The sequence below is a fragment of the Parasteatoda tepidariorum genome, chromosome 10 (assembly GCF_043381705.1).
Source record: "Parasteatoda tepidariorum isolate YZ-2023 chromosome 10, CAS_Ptep_4.0, whole genome shotgun sequence".
NCBI lineage: Eukaryota > Metazoa > Arthropoda > Arachnida > Araneae > Theridiidae > Parasteatoda > Parasteatoda tepidariorum.
Genome location: NC_092213.1, coordinates 63,004,174 through 63,023,593, shown reverse-complemented (window position 1 = coordinate 63,023,593; position 19,420 = coordinate 63,004,174). Strand labels below are relative to the sequence as shown.

At 30.2% G+C, this 19,420-nt stretch overlaps 1 protein-coding gene across 2 annotated transcripts in view; it reads left to right on the top strand.

The window, feature by feature from the left end:
• LOC139426762 (achaete-scute homolog 5-like) overlaps window positions 1-19,420 on the top strand; it is a 30,505-nt gene that overhangs the window by 3,309 nt on the left and 7,776 nt on the right. For both annotated transcript variants that reach the window (XM_071186654.1, XM_071186653.1), the window contains exons 2-3: window positions 5,265-5,509; window positions 14,483-14,723. In XM_071186654.1, coding sequence (XP_071042755.1) covers window positions 5,291-5,509; window positions 14,483-14,707 — 444 coding nt within the window. In that variant the 5' untranslated portion in view covers window positions 5,265-5,290 and the 3' untranslated portion in view covers window positions 14,708-14,723. The remainder of the gene's footprint in view (window positions 1-5,264; window positions 5,510-14,482; window positions 14,724-19,420) is intronic.

Here is a 19,420-nt window from a genome sequence, read left to right as displayed (position 1 = left end):
CTAAAAATTGTTCTAATCACTTTGTTTAATTGAAAGGGTTCTCTACCTAATAAATTTTAAGATCGACACCATAGAAACTTTTAAGAAATTTAAACATTCTTTTTGCTTTTTTAATTACATAAAATTTTCCCTTGTTGCAAAAGGTACATTATGAAATTTTGCATAATATTGACTCCCGAGAAGTTAGACGTTTGTTAAAATATAATCTATTTCAGTTAAATAAAAAAAAAATTATAATTGATTTTTGTGTAATTTATTCTTCACATGAATCTTTGGTCTTAACAGAACTATTATCTATGATTTGTTTTACAGTTTTATTTCCACTTTTAAAGTAAAATATGAAAATTTAGTAATATAGCTGCAACACTTCACTGGAACACATTTTTTTAATTAACATTTTTAATTTAAAACTAAATCAATCTTCTAAGCTCAAAATTTCGTTTTGAACATACAAATAGGTAATCGAAGTGTTAACTCAATTATGACAACCACTGTAAAATTAAAAAATTCACTTTTCTGCTTATAATAAAGAAGGTTTAATTGCATACATGTAATAGTTATTGACATAATGAAAAAAAAAACTTTATTATGTTTGAAGCATTGGTAACAGATTCAATTAAAATTTAGCGGTTAAATGAAATGTATGTTATTTTTTTCAATTGAACTCACGTTTTTGGTCATCTTTTGGTGAAAATACTGAAATACCAAGTTTATGAGTGTATATCGGTCTTAATATCTTCATTTTATAACCATCGTTGAACAGCTGATCCAATTTTTAGTTTACGACTATCAATGTTCAACACCGTAGCTTTGTGATTTTGAACCCAATCCAGAATACAAGAGAACTCCTGGATCAAGTACTGTGAGAAATGTGTTTGAGTGGAGGTTTTTTTGATAGAACCATCCTTCATTTTCGTTACACGGAGAGAGAAACTCCCCACGGTTATCCCGATGTCTAGGGAATTTTAAAGCACAATCCGTTTATCACTGAGAATATTTTAAGTCTGCACTGTAGTCGGTGCGAGCTGGGTGCGGAATTCGTTTCGACCAGCTATTGGTGGGATTAGAGCCCGGGTCCCCTCATAGGCAGGCGAGTGATCTATTCCCGGAGCCACCACGGCTCATCGGTCGTAATAGAAAACATTAAAGCCTCAACACTACAGCCAGCTTCGCAAAATTTCTCCATTTGTTTCCGCAATATCATACCTATGGGTAGAACGCCATATCACAGTTATTTGAATATTTAATTTTTCACATAGTAATTGTCACCCTATACATGTCATATTTCAGACATGCAGTGAAAATCATTATTTAATTTAATCAAGAGTTTGATACAAATGTGTTAATTTGAATTACATTGGTTAATAAGTTTATTTATTTATTGTAATTATCTAAAGAACTCACAAAGAGTATTGGAATGGCAAATTTTAGAATTCCAGTTGCAATCCTTTTGTCTGTATCTAATCTTGAATTTAAAAATCTTTATCAGTGAGAAAATAATTTAAAATGTGACCTATTATATTGCCCTAAACCTCTTAATACCAGACAACTTATACGCTGTTTAAAAGAATTTTATAGTAGTAGTGCCATCTCAAATGACATTACTGATACTTAATTTAAACTTAGTCAACACTTACCGTCATAAAAAATAACAAGTAAACCTCCTATATGTACAGAGATGCCAACTTGCTCCGGACAGCAAATATATATTTTAAAGTGGTAGTTTATCAATTGAGATTCTTGGTTTAATAAATTTAATTTAGTAGATTTTTATCCACCACTATTTTTAAATAATTCGTAGGCTTATATTATTCACCACTTCATAGCACTTATGTCATACTAAACCTTTTAAAAAGCAAGCAAAAATAGTCAAATATTTGCAAAATTTACTGTGTAATAATTTACCGTTTTTTTTTTAATTATTTTGGCTTGTCCGGAGCAGTTGGCATCTCTGTATGTATTCTTAAACTAATTAAATGTAAGGGTTGCCAAAATTATTTAAAATCGAATTTGTTAAAATAATAAATATTGGATAATTGTAAAATAAAAAATTTTGCTACCACATTAAATACAGAAATAAAATCATCCGGAAGATTTGGCCGATGTGTCTTACAATTATATGATCAATTGCATTCTTTCGTGAAAAATTGTAAGTTTTATTTTTCTTAGTGCAATTGGATTTGAATAGTAAGTGCATGACGAAACACAGTAGTAAAACTATTATTTTGAATTAAAACTATTATTATTAAATTTATATTTGGTCAATGCGTATGTCCTTACTAACCCTAAAATAAAATTGTAAATAACAAAGAAAATGAGGAAAGCATTTCTTAGAATATTGTCTAACACATTTTGAAAGTATCTTATGCAGATTGAAACATAAAATTTTAGTGAATTTCTAATTAGAGATATGTCAAAGAAAAGAAGAAAAAAATAATAATAACCTTTGTGAACAAAGAGAACCAACCCTCCTATTTTCTCGCAGCGCCTTCTTCTAATGAATAATCCCGCAAAGGACTTATCGTTAAGACCCAGCAGATCACCGAAGTCAAGCATCACTGGCTGCGGTCAGTGTGAGGCTGGGTGAACACTTTGATCTGCCTGCGAGGGTGTGCGGTATTGGTCCTCCTTAAACTGCTCTACAGTAAAGTGCTCGACTTCGCGTGCAGGTCGTCTGGCTACCAAAGCAGCGGATCCATCCCCTTTGCAGAGGATCGAAATTTTGGTGGCAAGTGTTTGTATCATCCTCAGGGATACTTAAATAGACCGTCTTCAAAAGCCCATTGCGCATCTCTAGTGCGATGAAAATAAATTACATCTTCTAATGAATGAATTAAAGAGCTTGGGGTGATAGTTAAGAAACGTAGTGGGGTTAATAGTTAGATAAAGTTGTTAGGAAAAAAAAACCCAATTCAGAAAAAAATTGCTGACATGGCAGAAGTTTTTCTTAACCGCTTTGGGAATATCTCAATATGAATTAGCTAAGTTTTTCACCTCGAGAAGAAAAAAAACATGACTTAAAATAAGGTGATTTTTCGTTTTTTTTTTTTTTTTAAATATCTCACAAACATTACTCTGTGTTGAAAAAAAAAGTAAAGACAGAAGTTGTATATTGGTAAATTTCGCATAAAATAAATACCAATGTGTATTGTTTCAAACAAACTTAACCTAATGTGAAAGTTGACCTGAATTTTCACCTATTTAAGGAGATTTCACTTTTGCCGAAATTAATGCTGAAACAAAGTAAAAAAAAAATGGTCAAACAATAATAGTGTTAATAAAGCTGTTTCGTTGATATTTTCTTTTTTTCACTAATAAAATATCAACTCATTCTCCCCCTATGTCGAGGTAAGCCTAGGTCAAGAAACGTGACGTGTTTTTTTTTAAATTATTTTTTTTTAAATTTTAATTTTAAAAAAATTTTCCTTAAAAAATTTTCTTAATGGCGTAAAAATTTTTTCCAGCTCTACTTTTTAAAAGATGACAATTCTGATGTCCTTGTTATAACTTTTATAACCCATGTATTACTCTACTACATTGAATAGCGTAATTTCTTAGGAAAATAAGGTGACGACAGATTGCTAGTGAAAGAAAATTATTTTTAATTTTAAATAATAAATTTACCAGTCGGGTTATGCTAAATTACATAGTGAAAGCTCGATAGGAAGACCTTAATCATATACGTTAATTATAACAGAAAAGGATACATAACTGTATCCTTAATTATAACATTTGGCACGAAGTCGAAGATGGATTAAATATCAAGAATGTGGACACAACTTATTTATTAATTACATATAAAATAATATATTATAACGTGAGATGTGTGTACAAAAATATAATAATTATGTTTTATAATTAATAGTACTTTTTGTACTCATCAATTAATAGTAAATAGTAAATAGTATTCAAGATAAAATAGTAAATAGATTCATTTAATAGTAAATAGTATTCAAGTAATATATATAGTACTCAATTAATGTATATGGTAGTCATTTTGACAAACCATGCAATACTTAAAAGAGATATAAGAAACTGCTAGAATGATTGGTAATAACACACGCTTTTATAATTATTTCAATAGGTAAATTTTAATTCGAAAATGCCCCCTTGAAGACGAGGAATTTACAAAAAGAGATCATAGAATTTCCATACAAATTAAATATAATTGATAATGCTGTTGTGTCCCTTGAAGAGAAATTTTATATAATGAATGTGTCCATTTAATGGACGCATATAAAAGAAGGGTGCTGATGAAATTTTAAACAAATTTTGTAGCTTGCATATTATTTAGCAACTAATTTAAACAATGAGTAAAGCTAAACTTCCGGGTTGGCAGCAATGCAATTAGTACAAATTTTACAGTACCTAATGCAGCCGAATTATGCAATTTTCAACTTATGTATATAATCCAAGATAAAATTCGTTTTTTTTCCTAGAAATTTTTGTTAATCCGCGAAAACATCTCTTCAGATCTAGTTTTTCGATCCAAATTTATCTCGGAATAGTCTGCGGGGAAACAGAAGATAGTTAAATTTGGGGCATAACTTATTATAAAAAAAAAAAAGGTTAATAACACATTAGGGAAATAGCCGTTATTCTAAAAAAAGGTATTGCGAAAATGTTTTATCATTTCATTTCAGTGTTATTTCTGGGAAATTAGTATAAAAAGTTAAAAATTTGGGTCAACATGCCTTAAGGCCAAAGTAAGCATATCTGAAACTATTTGTTATAATGACACTCGTTTTATGCGAAATTCACCAATTTACAACTTTTGTACTTACATTTTTCAACATAGAGCGATGTTTGCGAGTTATCTTGAAAAAAAATTTATAAATAAACAAGAAAACCCTATTTTAGGTCACGTTTTTGGACCCAGGAGCCAACGCTCACATACTCTGAGCGAGAAAACTTAAGATTTTCATATTAAAATTACCAGAGCAGTTAAAACAAAAAACTTTGCCTGCAGTTTTTTTCTGAATTGAAACCCCTAACTATCGACCTAATAGTATTAAGCCACACCTTCTTCAAAGGAGACATTTTCACAGTTTTTTAAAATCTGTTCTATAGTATTGTTTCCAGAAAAGTGCTTCACAAACTTCTGGAATTTTCACTAAATACAGCACAATACACAGTAATATACATGAGACATCACCAAAAACGCTCTCCCAAACAAATAGAATATATTATTTTATTGACTTCTGTCCTTCAGTTTCTTTTTCTTAATTTATTTTTTTAATATGTATAATATGTTCTTCCGATAGATGAAATATAAAGAGCTAATCAGGTGATGGAGATGTTCTCTCATCAAGACTTCAGTCCTCAAAATCCTTCCTATAATCAGCAGCCGATGACCAATCCATGGTGCGGCGAAGAACGAGTGACACACGGGCCGGTAGCCAGACGGAACGAGCGGGAAAGGAAACGAGTTCGTCTTGTTAATATGGGTTTTGCAAAGCTTAGACAATACATTCCGACAAATGGACGCCCTGGAAAGAGACTTAGCAAGGTATATTAAAAGTTTCTTAACAAAATTAAAAAAGAATTTTTAAAAATGAAAACTTTTATATGTTGATCATAAGAACTAAAATCACTTCATTATTTATTTAAAGTAGGATAAAATGTTCTTTCAAGGGTCTCTTCTCAATTATCTGTGTTTAGGATTAACTTAATAACATTTTAAAATATTCACTTACATATAGAATAAGCATTTGAAACCGAAATATTTGTCAAATCGATGTTTCCCTAAAATAAGATGAGTTTCAGGAGTTTTCCGATTACCTGTCTCCACGATTAACGATATTCTAAATTATTTATTCTGGTTTGGAATAAGTGTTACCAACCGATATAATTGTCAATTTCTAATTATTGTTATCTAATAAGCTGACCATTGTCATCCTAAAACTAAAATACTAGTACTTTAATTTCTATACGTGTCTTTGAGAATTTTCTAATTTACCTTTTCAATTTAATATTCTAAGAACAAAAATCTTTCTCTGAGATTTTTAAAATAATAAGAAAGGTAGGTAAAGAGGTGAGTTTTTAAACGTTCTTTTAAAAATTTTGCTACCATTATTTTAGCTTTAAAAGAAAGCTGGTAAGCTTATATCTAATGATTTTCTATATATAATTACTAACGTTAATTGCGAAGTCATCTTTGCATAAAACTTTTAAATAATCAAAAAAATAATGTCGTCGCTTGGTCTGAACGAATGGAAAGCGCCAATAGCTCTTTGAACTGTTGATTGAACATGCTCATTCCAGTAAAACTTACAGTTAATAGTGTTAGCTTTTTATGTTGCTAATTTAACATGAATAACTCATTTATTGATAACAAAAACAAATATTTACTGATAGTATAAGCGTACTCGTAACTTGCTACATTTCCGAACACTTCGTATAGTCGTTCTAAAAAATTTTACATAAAAAAAAGAAAAACGCTGTAGTCATTTCTAACTTACAAATATCCTGGACATTTCAATTGACCTCAATTGAACTAAAATTAAAATACATTAAAATTAATTATGAAATAATGATAATGTAAGGCTCTATCAGTTTATGAAATCACTATAACGCAGTAGTACACACAGTTCGTTTGAATGGTTGCTTTTGGGATTCATCACAAACTTGAATGAAATTATCATTATCTTCATTCCATCTTCTCTTTTTTAGTTCACTTACATGAGCTGTTGTGGCAATGAAACGCCCATTGCTGATCACATATTAGGAGATTCTATTTATATCACTTTTTTCTGTCACTACCATAAGCCCTTGATACCGTGGTTATATTTTCGACGACTTTCCTGTAACTCCTGATTGTCTTCTATCTACATCGATTTCTCCCTTGTCAAATGATAGTGTGTCAGATTTCTTTTTGTCGTAATATACTTTAATTTTCTCTTTCCCCTTTTTTTCCCTTCGAGTTGTAGCTTTCCTGGGTCATTCCATACATCACCTTCTGCATCCGTAAATAACCTCACAATTCCATCCTTAAATTTTGGTACATATCTATGAAGAATTTCAAAAAGTGTTTTCTAAGAGTACTGAAGTTTCTTTTAATTTCCTTAATCTTACTGTTCCGTATTTACTTCCTTAATCTTGAGCAGCGATTGCTCAGTGGTTAAGGCTTTTGGCTGTCACTGTGAAGAACTGGGCTGCTGGAAGTCCACCTAGCTTCAGATCGATGGGTAAGAGCTTGTCTGGAAAGTAAAGGCGGCCTGTGCTCAGTTCTAACCATATTGCCACAATCATGTCGTTGGTCATATTTAAAGTATGGAGCCTTATCCTCCTCGACCTCCTTGCCCACAACTGGCTGTTGTGAGAATGGTTTACTTTTTTTTAAATCTTGATGTCCCAATCCTTTTGATCGTTTTTTTCTCGATCGACGTTACAATAGTGGACAATATAGTTATGGTTCTATTTGTTCTCTCAACAGTTCTATTTGCTTGGGGATGAGATGTAGAATTCAACGTGCGCAAGATGCCATTTTCATTGCAAAACCTCTGAAAATCACGTGAAGTGAAACAAGAACCTCTTTCTGATATCAAGAGATCCTGTTATCCCAAATTTCCAACAAAATTCTTCACTGATTTGAAAACATTCTTGGGTGATGCGTCTTTGACGGGATACTGACTTACAAATCCTTGTCACTTCGCACCTGGAACTTTATTGACTAAACATTCGAAGCACATCGATACATGGCGACGTGCATAACTCTTAATAGCAAGAAAACAATACAGCTCTTTGATTTTAGTCGCAGTCTTGTCCACAGCCAAGTGTCCCATAAGGTTGTATATCTTTACAACCCTGTTTTTTCTCATAATTTTCGCTATGGCTAATAAAAGTCTTGTTTGCCCCTTTATTAGTGACACGAAACGCTCTGTTTTCTTTCATACCATAATTCTGTATCGTTTGCTTTTCTTCTTTGGTCCTGCTTCCTACATCCTTCTTGAGAATTATAATTATTTCCTTCAACAAATCATCTGCAGGCTGTATGAGTACTTGATCTTCAACACTCTAGTTTAAATAAACCTCTAACTTATTTTCTATTAAGAAACCTAGCATATCTCTAGCTTTACAGATTGCATTGATATAAGATAATTTAGTACCTGGCCTTTGACGAATTTCTAAATCAAATTCTTGAATGAGGAGACACCAACGTGCAATCTGAGGGTTATTGGATTTCTTAGCATTCATATAAATTAAAGCTTGGCAGTCGCTTTCTACTGTAAAACCGATACCTAACAAATAAGTCGTTGTAGTGTCCATACAATTGCCGTAAACTCCAGCTTACTCGATTGATATTTTTTCCCGTCTCTGTAGTCTTCTTACTCTCACAGTAAACTAAATGTCATTTGTTATCGTTTCCGAGCTGATGCAACATGCAAACTATACCATCTGCACATGCATCGGTGCAAACTTCAGTTTTCATTTCAGGATTATGAAGAGCCAAAATTGGTTGATTCGCCACTAGTTTGTTCTCGCCTGTCTTTTTCTCCACTAGTATGACTATCTTGCTTCCGACACAATTCCATTTTCTTTCCGTTCATCCGCAATTTATTTAATAGCTGCTTTTTCAGCGACATCCGTTTGATATGGTTTCATGCAGATGGGCTTTCTTCTACTTCTCTAATATGTATTTTTAATCTGTACTTCCATTTCTGTCAATTAAGTGCATCCTTGTAGTCGTAAACCCATGAAATTGAGTCGGCTGTTCAACGACGGTTATAATATAAAATAAAAAGTAAGTGCATCCTAACCCTGAAATGTTCATAGCAAAGCAACCTCTATTTTCACTTAATAATTGAACCAAGTTTTGCTTCCGTTAATTTCTAATAAACGAAACAAATTTTATTTAAATATCGTAATTTTATACAAAACCTAGATTTACATTGGCCACTAAGAGGTTACAAAGCCAGTACTAGTGACATTTTATATTAATTTGAAATTAACATTTTCGAAAATTAGTATAAATAATACATAACTAAAAACAAAAAAAAATTATATGTCAAGTTAAAATTTAAAATTAAAAATTTTATGCACAAGAGAAAATTTGATACAATAAATGATTTAAAACTAATGAAATTACTAACTAAATTATAAAAAAATAGTATTAATATGAAAATCAAAACATTATACTAGAAAATTCAAACTCTGCCATACTGGAACTGAAAAAAGTATTTCGCTTCTAGCTATGGAAATAAAAATCAATATCGTCAATTTTTAATAAAAACCTAAACAAAACTTGCTTAAAATTATGATAATTGTTTATTGACTGCATTTCCAATGGCAAATTATCATAATTTCAGAGCTAAATAAAGAAAATGTTTTCGGTAAATTTCTTTATATAGCTCAACAATCGTAGTAGGGCGTCTATCTGAAACATTTTTTCTCTTTAATTTACAAAGTATTTATTTTGGAAAAGATATAAAATGAATCGGAAAAAGGATTTGTAGCAGATTTATGATAAATTTATGGATTTATAATTAGGTGTGCTAGTATTTATAGTGCAACTTAAAGTCTTTAGACAATGAGTTTATACAGAGATTACCGCAAATTAATTGTATGTATAGTCACTCCCCCAAGCTTTAATATCATAGTTAATAACAGAATAAAGAGTTATAAAAAAATCAATAGAAATTTTCCCTTTTAAGTAATAAAACTTATAAAGAACAAAAAAGAGTTTTTTAGAAATTTAATTGACGTGATTTTTCTATTTTAAATTGCAATCAATATACAAACCAAAATATTTAATAGGTTGTAAAGAATAGTTTAAATATGCATAGCATTCAGGCGAATGAAATTTAGACTTGAAATTAAAATTTGTATTCCTTTAGCTGAAATAAATGTATTTGGCCCTGTTTAAATTTAAAACTAAATTATTTGATGAAAACCAATTACCTATTTTAACTAAATATAGTTCAACTTGTGATTTAAAGGTATTTTTTATATTAGAATATAGCAAGAAAGAATCGTTGACATAAGTAATAAAAGATTCAAATAATTTTTTAAAGAAGGGCAATTCCACGAAAGTGTCAACTTTTAAGCGAAATTTTTTTTTATGAATTGCTTATTTTAATTTTAAAAATATGTTCAAAAATAGCTTAAGTCTACATATTGCTGTTTAATTTTTAATAATTTTAAGTTTTTTGAATCTGGCAGCATTCTAAAGTAATCACATGGCTGACAAGTGAATTCTTCACATTTGTGCTCAAATTGTTTTCTTGAAAAATACTTATAAAATAAAAGAAATGTATCTTTCTTTTGCAATATTTTGATAAAAATATGCATATAATACAAAATTTAAACATTTAAAACATAGCCTTTAAGTCATTTTAAGTTTAATATATTAAATAAAAGTAACTTTTTTGTGTCATTCCGTCACATGTTTTAGTATATTTTTTTAAATAGCAACTGCTTTTTTGAATGGAAATGTGTATATTTTGGAATATAAAGCAGATGTGGCATAAGAATCAATTAGAAATTGTAAAATTCTATGCATTTGATTATTAACTTCCAATAGTTAGCGTAACGGAATGACACATCTTCGGCGATGGAATGCAAAACGAGTCCTTGAGAAGCTTAGTCAAAAACTAGGGAATTTTTTTTTTTCAATTAACCTAATGGCTAAAACAGCTGTTGAAAGACAGATAAAATGTTGAAAAAGACCAAGATCCCCATTATATGATGAAGAAAAAAAAACAGAGAAAGAAAGGCAGAGAAGAAAGCTTCCGCGACAAAAGTTGGACTTAAAAAACTCAGAAGTGCAAACGCTGTTGTGCAGAGATTGTGTAAACAAAGAAAAAATCAAATTCTACCAATCTCTTCACATACAAATAATTTAAATTCCCTATACAAATTCCTGCAGAGTCTTGGTAAAGCCATAAAAAAAATTGTACACTCACCATAAAAAAAATTGTACACTCACTTCCAAAATCACCAATAGAGGTAAAAAAATTAATTCAGTCTTTATGTGAGAAGTATTTAACATCGAACTCAAAAGAAACTAAGTGAGAAAAGTAATGTTGATGAGCTGTTTAATTTGGTTAAAAAAATTTTACTGTCAAGATGATGTTAGTTACAAGCCCCCAAGTATGAAGGATTCAGTCATAATACAAACTCTGACAGAGTAACGAAGAGTGCAGATGCAATATATACTTATGGCCTTAAAAGAGGCTTTTCATAAAGAAGCATATATTGATGTAAAGTGTGTCTTATCTCATTTTTGTTCTTATTCTCATTTTTGTTAAGTGTATTTCATTAATACCTCACAGCACATGCACCTATAAATACCATGTAATTGTGATGTTGTTCTAAAAGGCCAAACAAGATGTTGGCTGCTGTAAAACGGCACATAATATGTAAAAGAATTTTATGATTTCATAAAGTCGAAGCAACAAATCGTTGAAGTTTTGTTTTTGTCCAGCTATTCTATTTAAGAGAGGGCAAAAGAGAATGACTTCAGCTAGACACTTGCTACATTAGCATTGCCAGGAACAAGAGACCTGCACTAGATGCTCATGTAGTTGAGAAGCGAATCATCAAAATTGGAATGCTTTCTAATTTTAACCAAAACCAAGTGTATGATTTGAAAAGCCACTGTTTTGAAGAGGAAATGGAAAATATGATTGAGGAGTATGCGGTCGGCTCTTTAATCATTGTCCCATACTGCGAAAAAAAAGAAGGCACATTTATATGCAGCGCAAATTACTTTGATAAACAAAGACGATTTAGATGTTAAAGTATTTAAAGAACATGGGACAAAAATTGATTTATGCATAAATTTCCTGAGAACGAAGATAAGATGTGACATTGGCAAGTTAGATATAAAACCTCTTCTGAGACAACCTAATTTTCAAATTGTTGAAATTTTAACTGATTCTTACGTAAATATTAATTCTGTTTATCTGTTACATTCTGTTTATCATTTACATATTAATAAAACATTTTTTAAATGAAGACTTTCTTCCACTAAACTTTTTGTCATTCCGTCACGGTCATTCCGTCACAGCAAATAGATGTTAATAACTGCTAGCCAACCTGAGGTTAATTTTCCAAATTCACAATTTACATTGCTTACACATTATACTAAAAGTAAAAAATAGTTCAGGAAAATAATAGTTGCAAAATTCACAGAAACTACCAGTTCTAAGCGGCATGCCGAAAGCTTGGTTGCCAAAATGTCATTCCGTCACACAAGTAAAAAGTTCATAAAATTAAAAAAATTAAGTAAAAGTTCATAAAATTAAAACAATTAAGTAAAAGTTCATAAAATTAAAAATAAAAAAAATACAAAATTCTTTTTTTTAGACTAACTTTTAGTGTCCAATAAATCAGAGTTTCTTCAAGTGTGAGTCGAGATCTCGATTGGGATCGCGAAATCTGCAGCTGACTTTCAAAAATTACAGCAAAAATTTTAGCAATTTTGATATTTCTGCTATATATCATAATCATCTTGCAATTATCAAATATTGTTATACAATGTATCTGAAATTCGATGTAGATAAGATAACACCTTAAAGAATTTACCCATGTAAAAGAATTTTTTTTTTTACTTTATTATAATTCTAAGTTTGTTACTATTTAACGTTTTCACGCTGTTCTATGCCATAAAATTAAAAATTGAAGTTAATGACCTAAGACAGATGCTGGTTTTGGTAAATTTATACCTACTACGAAAAAACAAGCAGAACACATATTAATACGAAAAGGTGATGAAGATGAAAAAGTCTCTCATGTTCAAACACACTTAAAAGACCATGGTTATGGTATTGAAGTTGCTACTGTTTCCCTCACTCGTGTGTCGGATTTGCGCAATGCTTATGGGGTCCCCCACCTAAAAGTTTAAGAAACCCTGCTATAAAGGAACTTTAGTGTCTTGTATTGCTGAAACATCCATTCCATTGAAATAATTATTGCTAAGTACATAAACACGCTTAAGCAATAATTATTTTTATGATTTATAAATACTTTTTAATTAAAAAATTTCTAATTATAAACGCAATTTATCGACTTTCGTGTGGATTTTCCATCTTCGAAAAGCACAAAGGTTTTTCCTAATAAAATATCGGCGCAGTGTATCATTTAGGTTAATTAATGCTGTAACGATTTCTATCATACATCATTGCTTCGTCCTTCAGAATTTTTTACACAACAAAATACTAAATTAGAAATTAGTTCAGTTGATTTTAGTAACATCATTTATTACATCACATACAACATCAAAAGCTATATAACATCGTTTACAGTAGTCTTCACTAATTCACAGAAGTGTAGCTAATTGTTTTGTTGTTGGCCTCATTTTGTTAATAATTTGTTAAAAAATAAATTTCATTTTGTTAAAAAATAAATTTCAACTTTTGTTAATTTTATGCAGTTTTTATTAAATAAAGAAGAAAAAAATTAAAACAAAATTATTTATTTGTAAGCCTACGTTTAAACTTTTATTACATAAGCACATAGTACTGATCACTTTTTAGAATCGGAATTTCAAAACATTCTTTTAAAATAATTATTAAAGTTGTCATCAAAATAATGAATTGTATGAATTTAATGCAGTTTTAATAGAGATAATACATTGGAAATAAAACAAAACTTTTATTTTATTTAGAAATCCATTTTTTATTATTTTTTGTAACTTTTTAAAATTTGTAAAATATTGTAATGTTATAGTAGGTAACAGCTTCTGCTGCGTGGTAAATTCTCGCTGATATTTATAATTCGAAAACTTGTTTTGTTCAGAAATTAAACTTTCTGCCCTCATTTGAGTATATTTCTAATTCTAAGTTTTCTAAATGTGTCATACGATAGATTCTCTGGCCATTGTTTCTCAAGATATCACCCTTAACAATTAGCTATTGATCATAAGCTTTCTTGACTCCTTTTACTTCTTTAGTTCAATGATTCTTTCTCTACCATGAGATATTTTTCAACCCCTTTCACTGTGAAAACGATTTCCACAAACTGCGTTATTACTAATAAAAGCTTTTAACATTTACGACCTCAACCCGATATCTCAAATCGTCACAAACAGCTATTTCAGTATTCTACGCCATTACTTTACAAACGAAACTTTAATTCAAACAAATCGGTTCTATAAACGCTAATTTTCTGAAAATGTATTGCATACGTTTGCCACGTTCTGCTATAGCGAAGAGAATAAATCGATGCCGATGTTAAATGAAATTTAACACGTTGAATGCCACGCTAATTTTACATGGCTTGCCCGTCTGGCCAAACAGTATATAACAGTACGAACAAACTCAGTTCCGGTGACCCCCATGACATTCAACGTGTTAATGAAGCATTAAAAGTATGAGGGTAATTCGGAATAAAAGCTCCGATTTCTCATAAAACATAGACCATCACAGTTTTTCCCCCAATTCCTTACATGTTTCATTATTTTTCTACATACGTACACTACTTGCTTTTAAGTAAATATTACTTAACCGACATTTTATAGCTCAGCAATTATTTGTTTTAGGTGGAAACTCTGCGATCCGCAATTGACTACATACGTCAGTTAAGGCAAATTCTTCATCAGCAGCCAGATCCTTCTTATTACTACCCACCACAACAAAGATATGTACAAGATATCGGATATCGCTATGATTTTGGATGTCCATGCAGTGAGACAGTGCCTGAATACATGTTTGATGCAAGTACTGAAATGATAATACCATATGGAACAGATGCATATGTTATGTGATAGAGAAAATTTTTTGGTAAGTTTTTTTCTGTAATCGCAATTAAGCATTTTTGTTTATCTTTACTTCAAGCTGAGTATTTATAGGGAGATGTGAAATCTTAAGGCTGATTCTAAATGCTCTGTTGGTAACGCTTTTTGGCGAACAATATGGTTTATTGAGCATTCATAGGGAGATGTGAAATCTTAAGGCTGTTTCTAAATGCTCTGTTGATAACGCTTTTTGGCGAACAATATGGTTTATTGAGTATTCATAGGAGATGTGAAATCTTAAGGCTGTTTCTAAATGCTCTGTTGGTAACACTTTTTGGCGAACAATATGGTTTGTTAATTTTTGTATAAATGTTGAAAGTTTGTAAAGTTTTTCATAATTGCTGGTTAAGTTTTGCTCATCTTAGCCAGCACCCACCATTGCAATTATGGAAAAAAAAGCGTTTTTAATCTAAAGTTTTTAATACTCGTAAAGTTACACCAACCCTACATTGTTTGCATTTTAAAAAATATGCAACAATTGTGAAAATTTCATTGATTTAAATTATTTTCTTCCAGGCAGAAAAATATCGCTAAACTACTGAATTTTTAAATGTTTAATAATTTAAGTAATAATTAAGTCAAATTAAGTTTTAAAACCTTCTAGTAATCTTTCTGATTTTAAAGTATACTTAAATTTTTATGACAAGATAAAATATTAAAATAGAGATTTGCTTTAAAGCTCTTAAACTGTTTCTTTTTATTGTCCTTGATGAGATAAATATGAATGGCTTTTGTGTCAATATTTCATAAGCAGCTAATAAACTAAAAATTCATATAAAAACTAGTTTCGCTATTCCACGATGATTGTATTGATATTTCCTACTTTTTCCGTCTAGCTTAGTTTCTAGCATCCTTTGAACAGTTTGCTTAAATTACTGAGTATAACCGATTGCGTTATTAAAATCTACATTCAGCGCAACTTAAGATATTTTTATTGGCTACCTTTATTAAGCAGAAGTTTGGTTGTTGGTACCACAAAAAATGGGGCTCGTGGATTTAATTTTGAAATTTATCATCATCATATTTGGCACAACAGCCCAAAGTGGGTCAAGGCTTTCTGCTAAAAATTTCTCCGGGACAACTTTTTTTTTTACCTGCACTGCTGTCTTTTATTCCAATCACTTTGAAATCGGATTTAAAAAAATCGATCGTAATTTTAGACTTTCCTCTCTTTCGACTAGTGAAAAATTTTGACATAAATTCTTTGTTGGATCTTTTTCATCCGTTTTGCATCCAGATCTTTCGTTTAATTTTAAAAGTATTGATGATATCGGGCTCTTTTAAAATTCTATAGATTTCTGACTTAAAACGATTCGAAATAAATACTATGGAATTTTATAAAAGGAAAACGCTTTAATTACGATATTTACAATAATTTTGGAAGCCTAATGAAAATTCGAATTACTAATCAAAATATACCACTATTGTAGAGTTGAGTTGTAGGCTGTTGATACTTCAACAACCTCCCACCTTGCAATTCAGGTGATTGCAACATTTTATAAGTTTAGTCTATTGGGAATTTTAACACGTCGACCAATTCTAGTGACGCAATTTGTTACTAATTTGGTGGGAAATTCATCATCTTCACTAGAATCGGGGTCATTTACAGCTTCAGGTTGCAGAGGTCTAGATATTTCTTCTCTTTTCTGAACAACGAATAATGGTAGCCTTTCAGAACTACTAATTTCCAGGGAATATAATTTCTGAAATGGTCTCAATTTCTCTCCTTCAGCTGTTCTTACTTTGGCGACCCTTGAATGTCCATCTGCACCAGAGAGAACTTCAACTATGATTCCTGAAAGCCAGTTACACTGATTAATTTTTTGAAAAATTTTACCAACTGTGCCAAGTACACTGGATTTCCATTTCTTGCGCCAATGACTGAACTTTTCTTTCAATCTTGCTTTGTTAGCACTGTAATTTTCCCCATATCTTTTGCAGTTATACTCGTTCTCGTTGATTCGACGATGAAAATTATAATTGGCACTCATCTTAACCTTTATTCGTAACAGCTTTAATTTTTCTTGAAATCTTTTGCGATTTAGTTTCAATCGCATATGGATAAATTTATCATGAATAATATTTGGCGACTCTTTTAAGTTTTACTCTTTGCATAACACCAATTCTACCAAAGTGCTTTTTTCTTTTCCTTTTGGCATTGATTTTTCGCCATTGGCTCATTTTCTGGTCAATTCCATTCTTAACAAAGTTCTTATGAAAGATTTTTACTTGTTAAGCATTTGCTGGAGTTTTCTTTCTGAACAAAATTGTTCATTCCTACACTGCAAATTAACCACTTTGGTTTCAATTTTATCTTTAGCACTATTTGATACTATTTTAGTCAAAAATCTTTTCTCTGTAACTAATGCCTTAGTCCCCATTTTGTCACCGACAATCTCTGGCAAACTTTTGCTACCTTTATTGGAATCAATCTTCATCTTTTCTTCCATAACTGATGATTCAATACTAACATGATCTTTAGTAGATTTTACTTCCGAAATCCTTACATTTCCTTCTTCTCTCTCGCAAACTTTTTTATTTTCAACCAAAATTATTTCACAATTTACCGACGAAAAAATATCTGCATATGATGCTTCTTTCTGGCTCTTTGGGTGTGCTATTTCTTCTTCTAGAATTTCTACCACAAGACTGACTCGATTGACTTGGCAATCATCTTTTTCATCTCAACTTTTTCTTGGATGATTTGATATTCCTTTTCTTCTACAACCTTTTCTTTCTCTCTAGAAACTTCATCTTTTGGTACTGCACTTTTTACTTCTGTGTTTAATACACATGGACTAACATAATACATACTTATTAAGCCCATCTCTTATCTCTATGTACTGGTTTTAATCAACAAAAACACTAAAAATTATAAATAAATTATTAAATGTTCATTAAAAGTGATACTTTAAATAAATATCTACTTAATATATGCTGTTTTAATTAAAATTCTTATATTTGATGCATAGTTGGAACTGAATAATTCAAGTAACCCTTAAAAATTACTCGCTTATTTTTTATTTATTTATTTCTTTGAATTGATAAAAATTAGAATTTAGAAACAAATTCTAACAACTTAAAATTATTTATGTACTGCATACATAAGTAAATAAATTATAAGATATTCAATAAAATATAAATAAGTTGAATAAATTGTGAATAAATGAGTATTTACCTCACATAAGTGAGCTCCCCTTACAGGCTGTCAGTCACATCTTTTGCAATTTATTACCCATTCCTTCTTTCTTTCAAGATCTGATGGAAATCTAAACATTCAAAAGCTTCTTTTTTTTAACAGTTTATTTACACAATTCACCACCCATATTAATAATTTTAAGTATCGAAATAGACTTCTAACTCTTCCTATATTAATAATTTTAAGTATCGAAATAGGCTTCTAACTCTTCCCATATAAAAATTTCAAGTATCGAAATAAGATTGTAACTCTTCCTACATTAATAATTTTAAGTATCGAAATAGGCTTCTAACTGCTCCCATAATAATTTTAAATATCTAAATAGGACTCCAATTCTTCCCATATTAATAATTTTAAGTATCCAAATAGGCTTCTAACTCTTCCGTTAACAATACGTAACTGACGAACTTGTTTGCTTCAAAATGGCGGACAGTTCATCTTTTACAATAGAGGAGCCTTAAATTGTCACCACCATAACATTGGTAACGTAATTGTGAAGTTATAACTTCTACAACTCTTCTGCTGCGGGTATTTTTTAGTTAATGACATTTGTCGATGTCAGTTACTTCTTTAGAATTTTCAGCTTTTTTTATCGTTTAATTGAGCAATTTTTTAAACTTTTTTTTAATTGTTTTTAAATATTTTTGAAGTCATATTTTGTAAAATTTCAACTATCCTTTCCTCTTGCAAAACGTATTTTATGCACTTGTTTGTTCAACAAGAACTTTATTAGCTGAGATTTCGTCCTCTCACCGAGTGGAACAATATATCTCACCTTGAATATGTCCAGATATTTAAAGCTAGTTACATGGACATTTAGTTATTGTAACAAAAGCGTTTTATAGACATGTATCCAATCCAGCATTATCTATATATTGATGCCTAATATTATTTATTAGTTTTTTTAATAACTGACCATCTCTTTGCTCTTAAAATAAGTAAAATGTGGTTTTCAAAAACGCATCATTAAATAATGGAAAAATCCTCACTTCAGATATTAGTAAATGTAATACAACTTTTATATGCTCAATCACATTATGTGAAAATATTTTGCTGCAAAAACATTAAAAATGTTTTGCTGAGACTTAACTTTGAATTATTATCACATAACAGTATTTTAGGATTCTTAAATTTCAATGACATATAGTCAATCATTTTTAATTCGGCTAATGGGGAAAAATTCATCAAAAATGCCTGCATCAAATTAGAGATTTGTTTGTAAATGTTCTTTTAGGGTTCTAAAAATTTATTGTGAAAACAAAGCAATTAAGTTAATGAATTCCTGTCTGGGAATTTCATTTGAAATATAGGACATTTCATTAAAAAATATTTATTAAGTTTTCACATTTTTATTTTACTTAATACAACATCAATAAGAAGAAAACGATATCAATTGCAATTTCATAAAAATGTTTCCCAAAAGAATGATTCTACTTTAGCTATTTAGTTCTGAAATTTCTGGATCAATCAATAGTAAAGTTTTA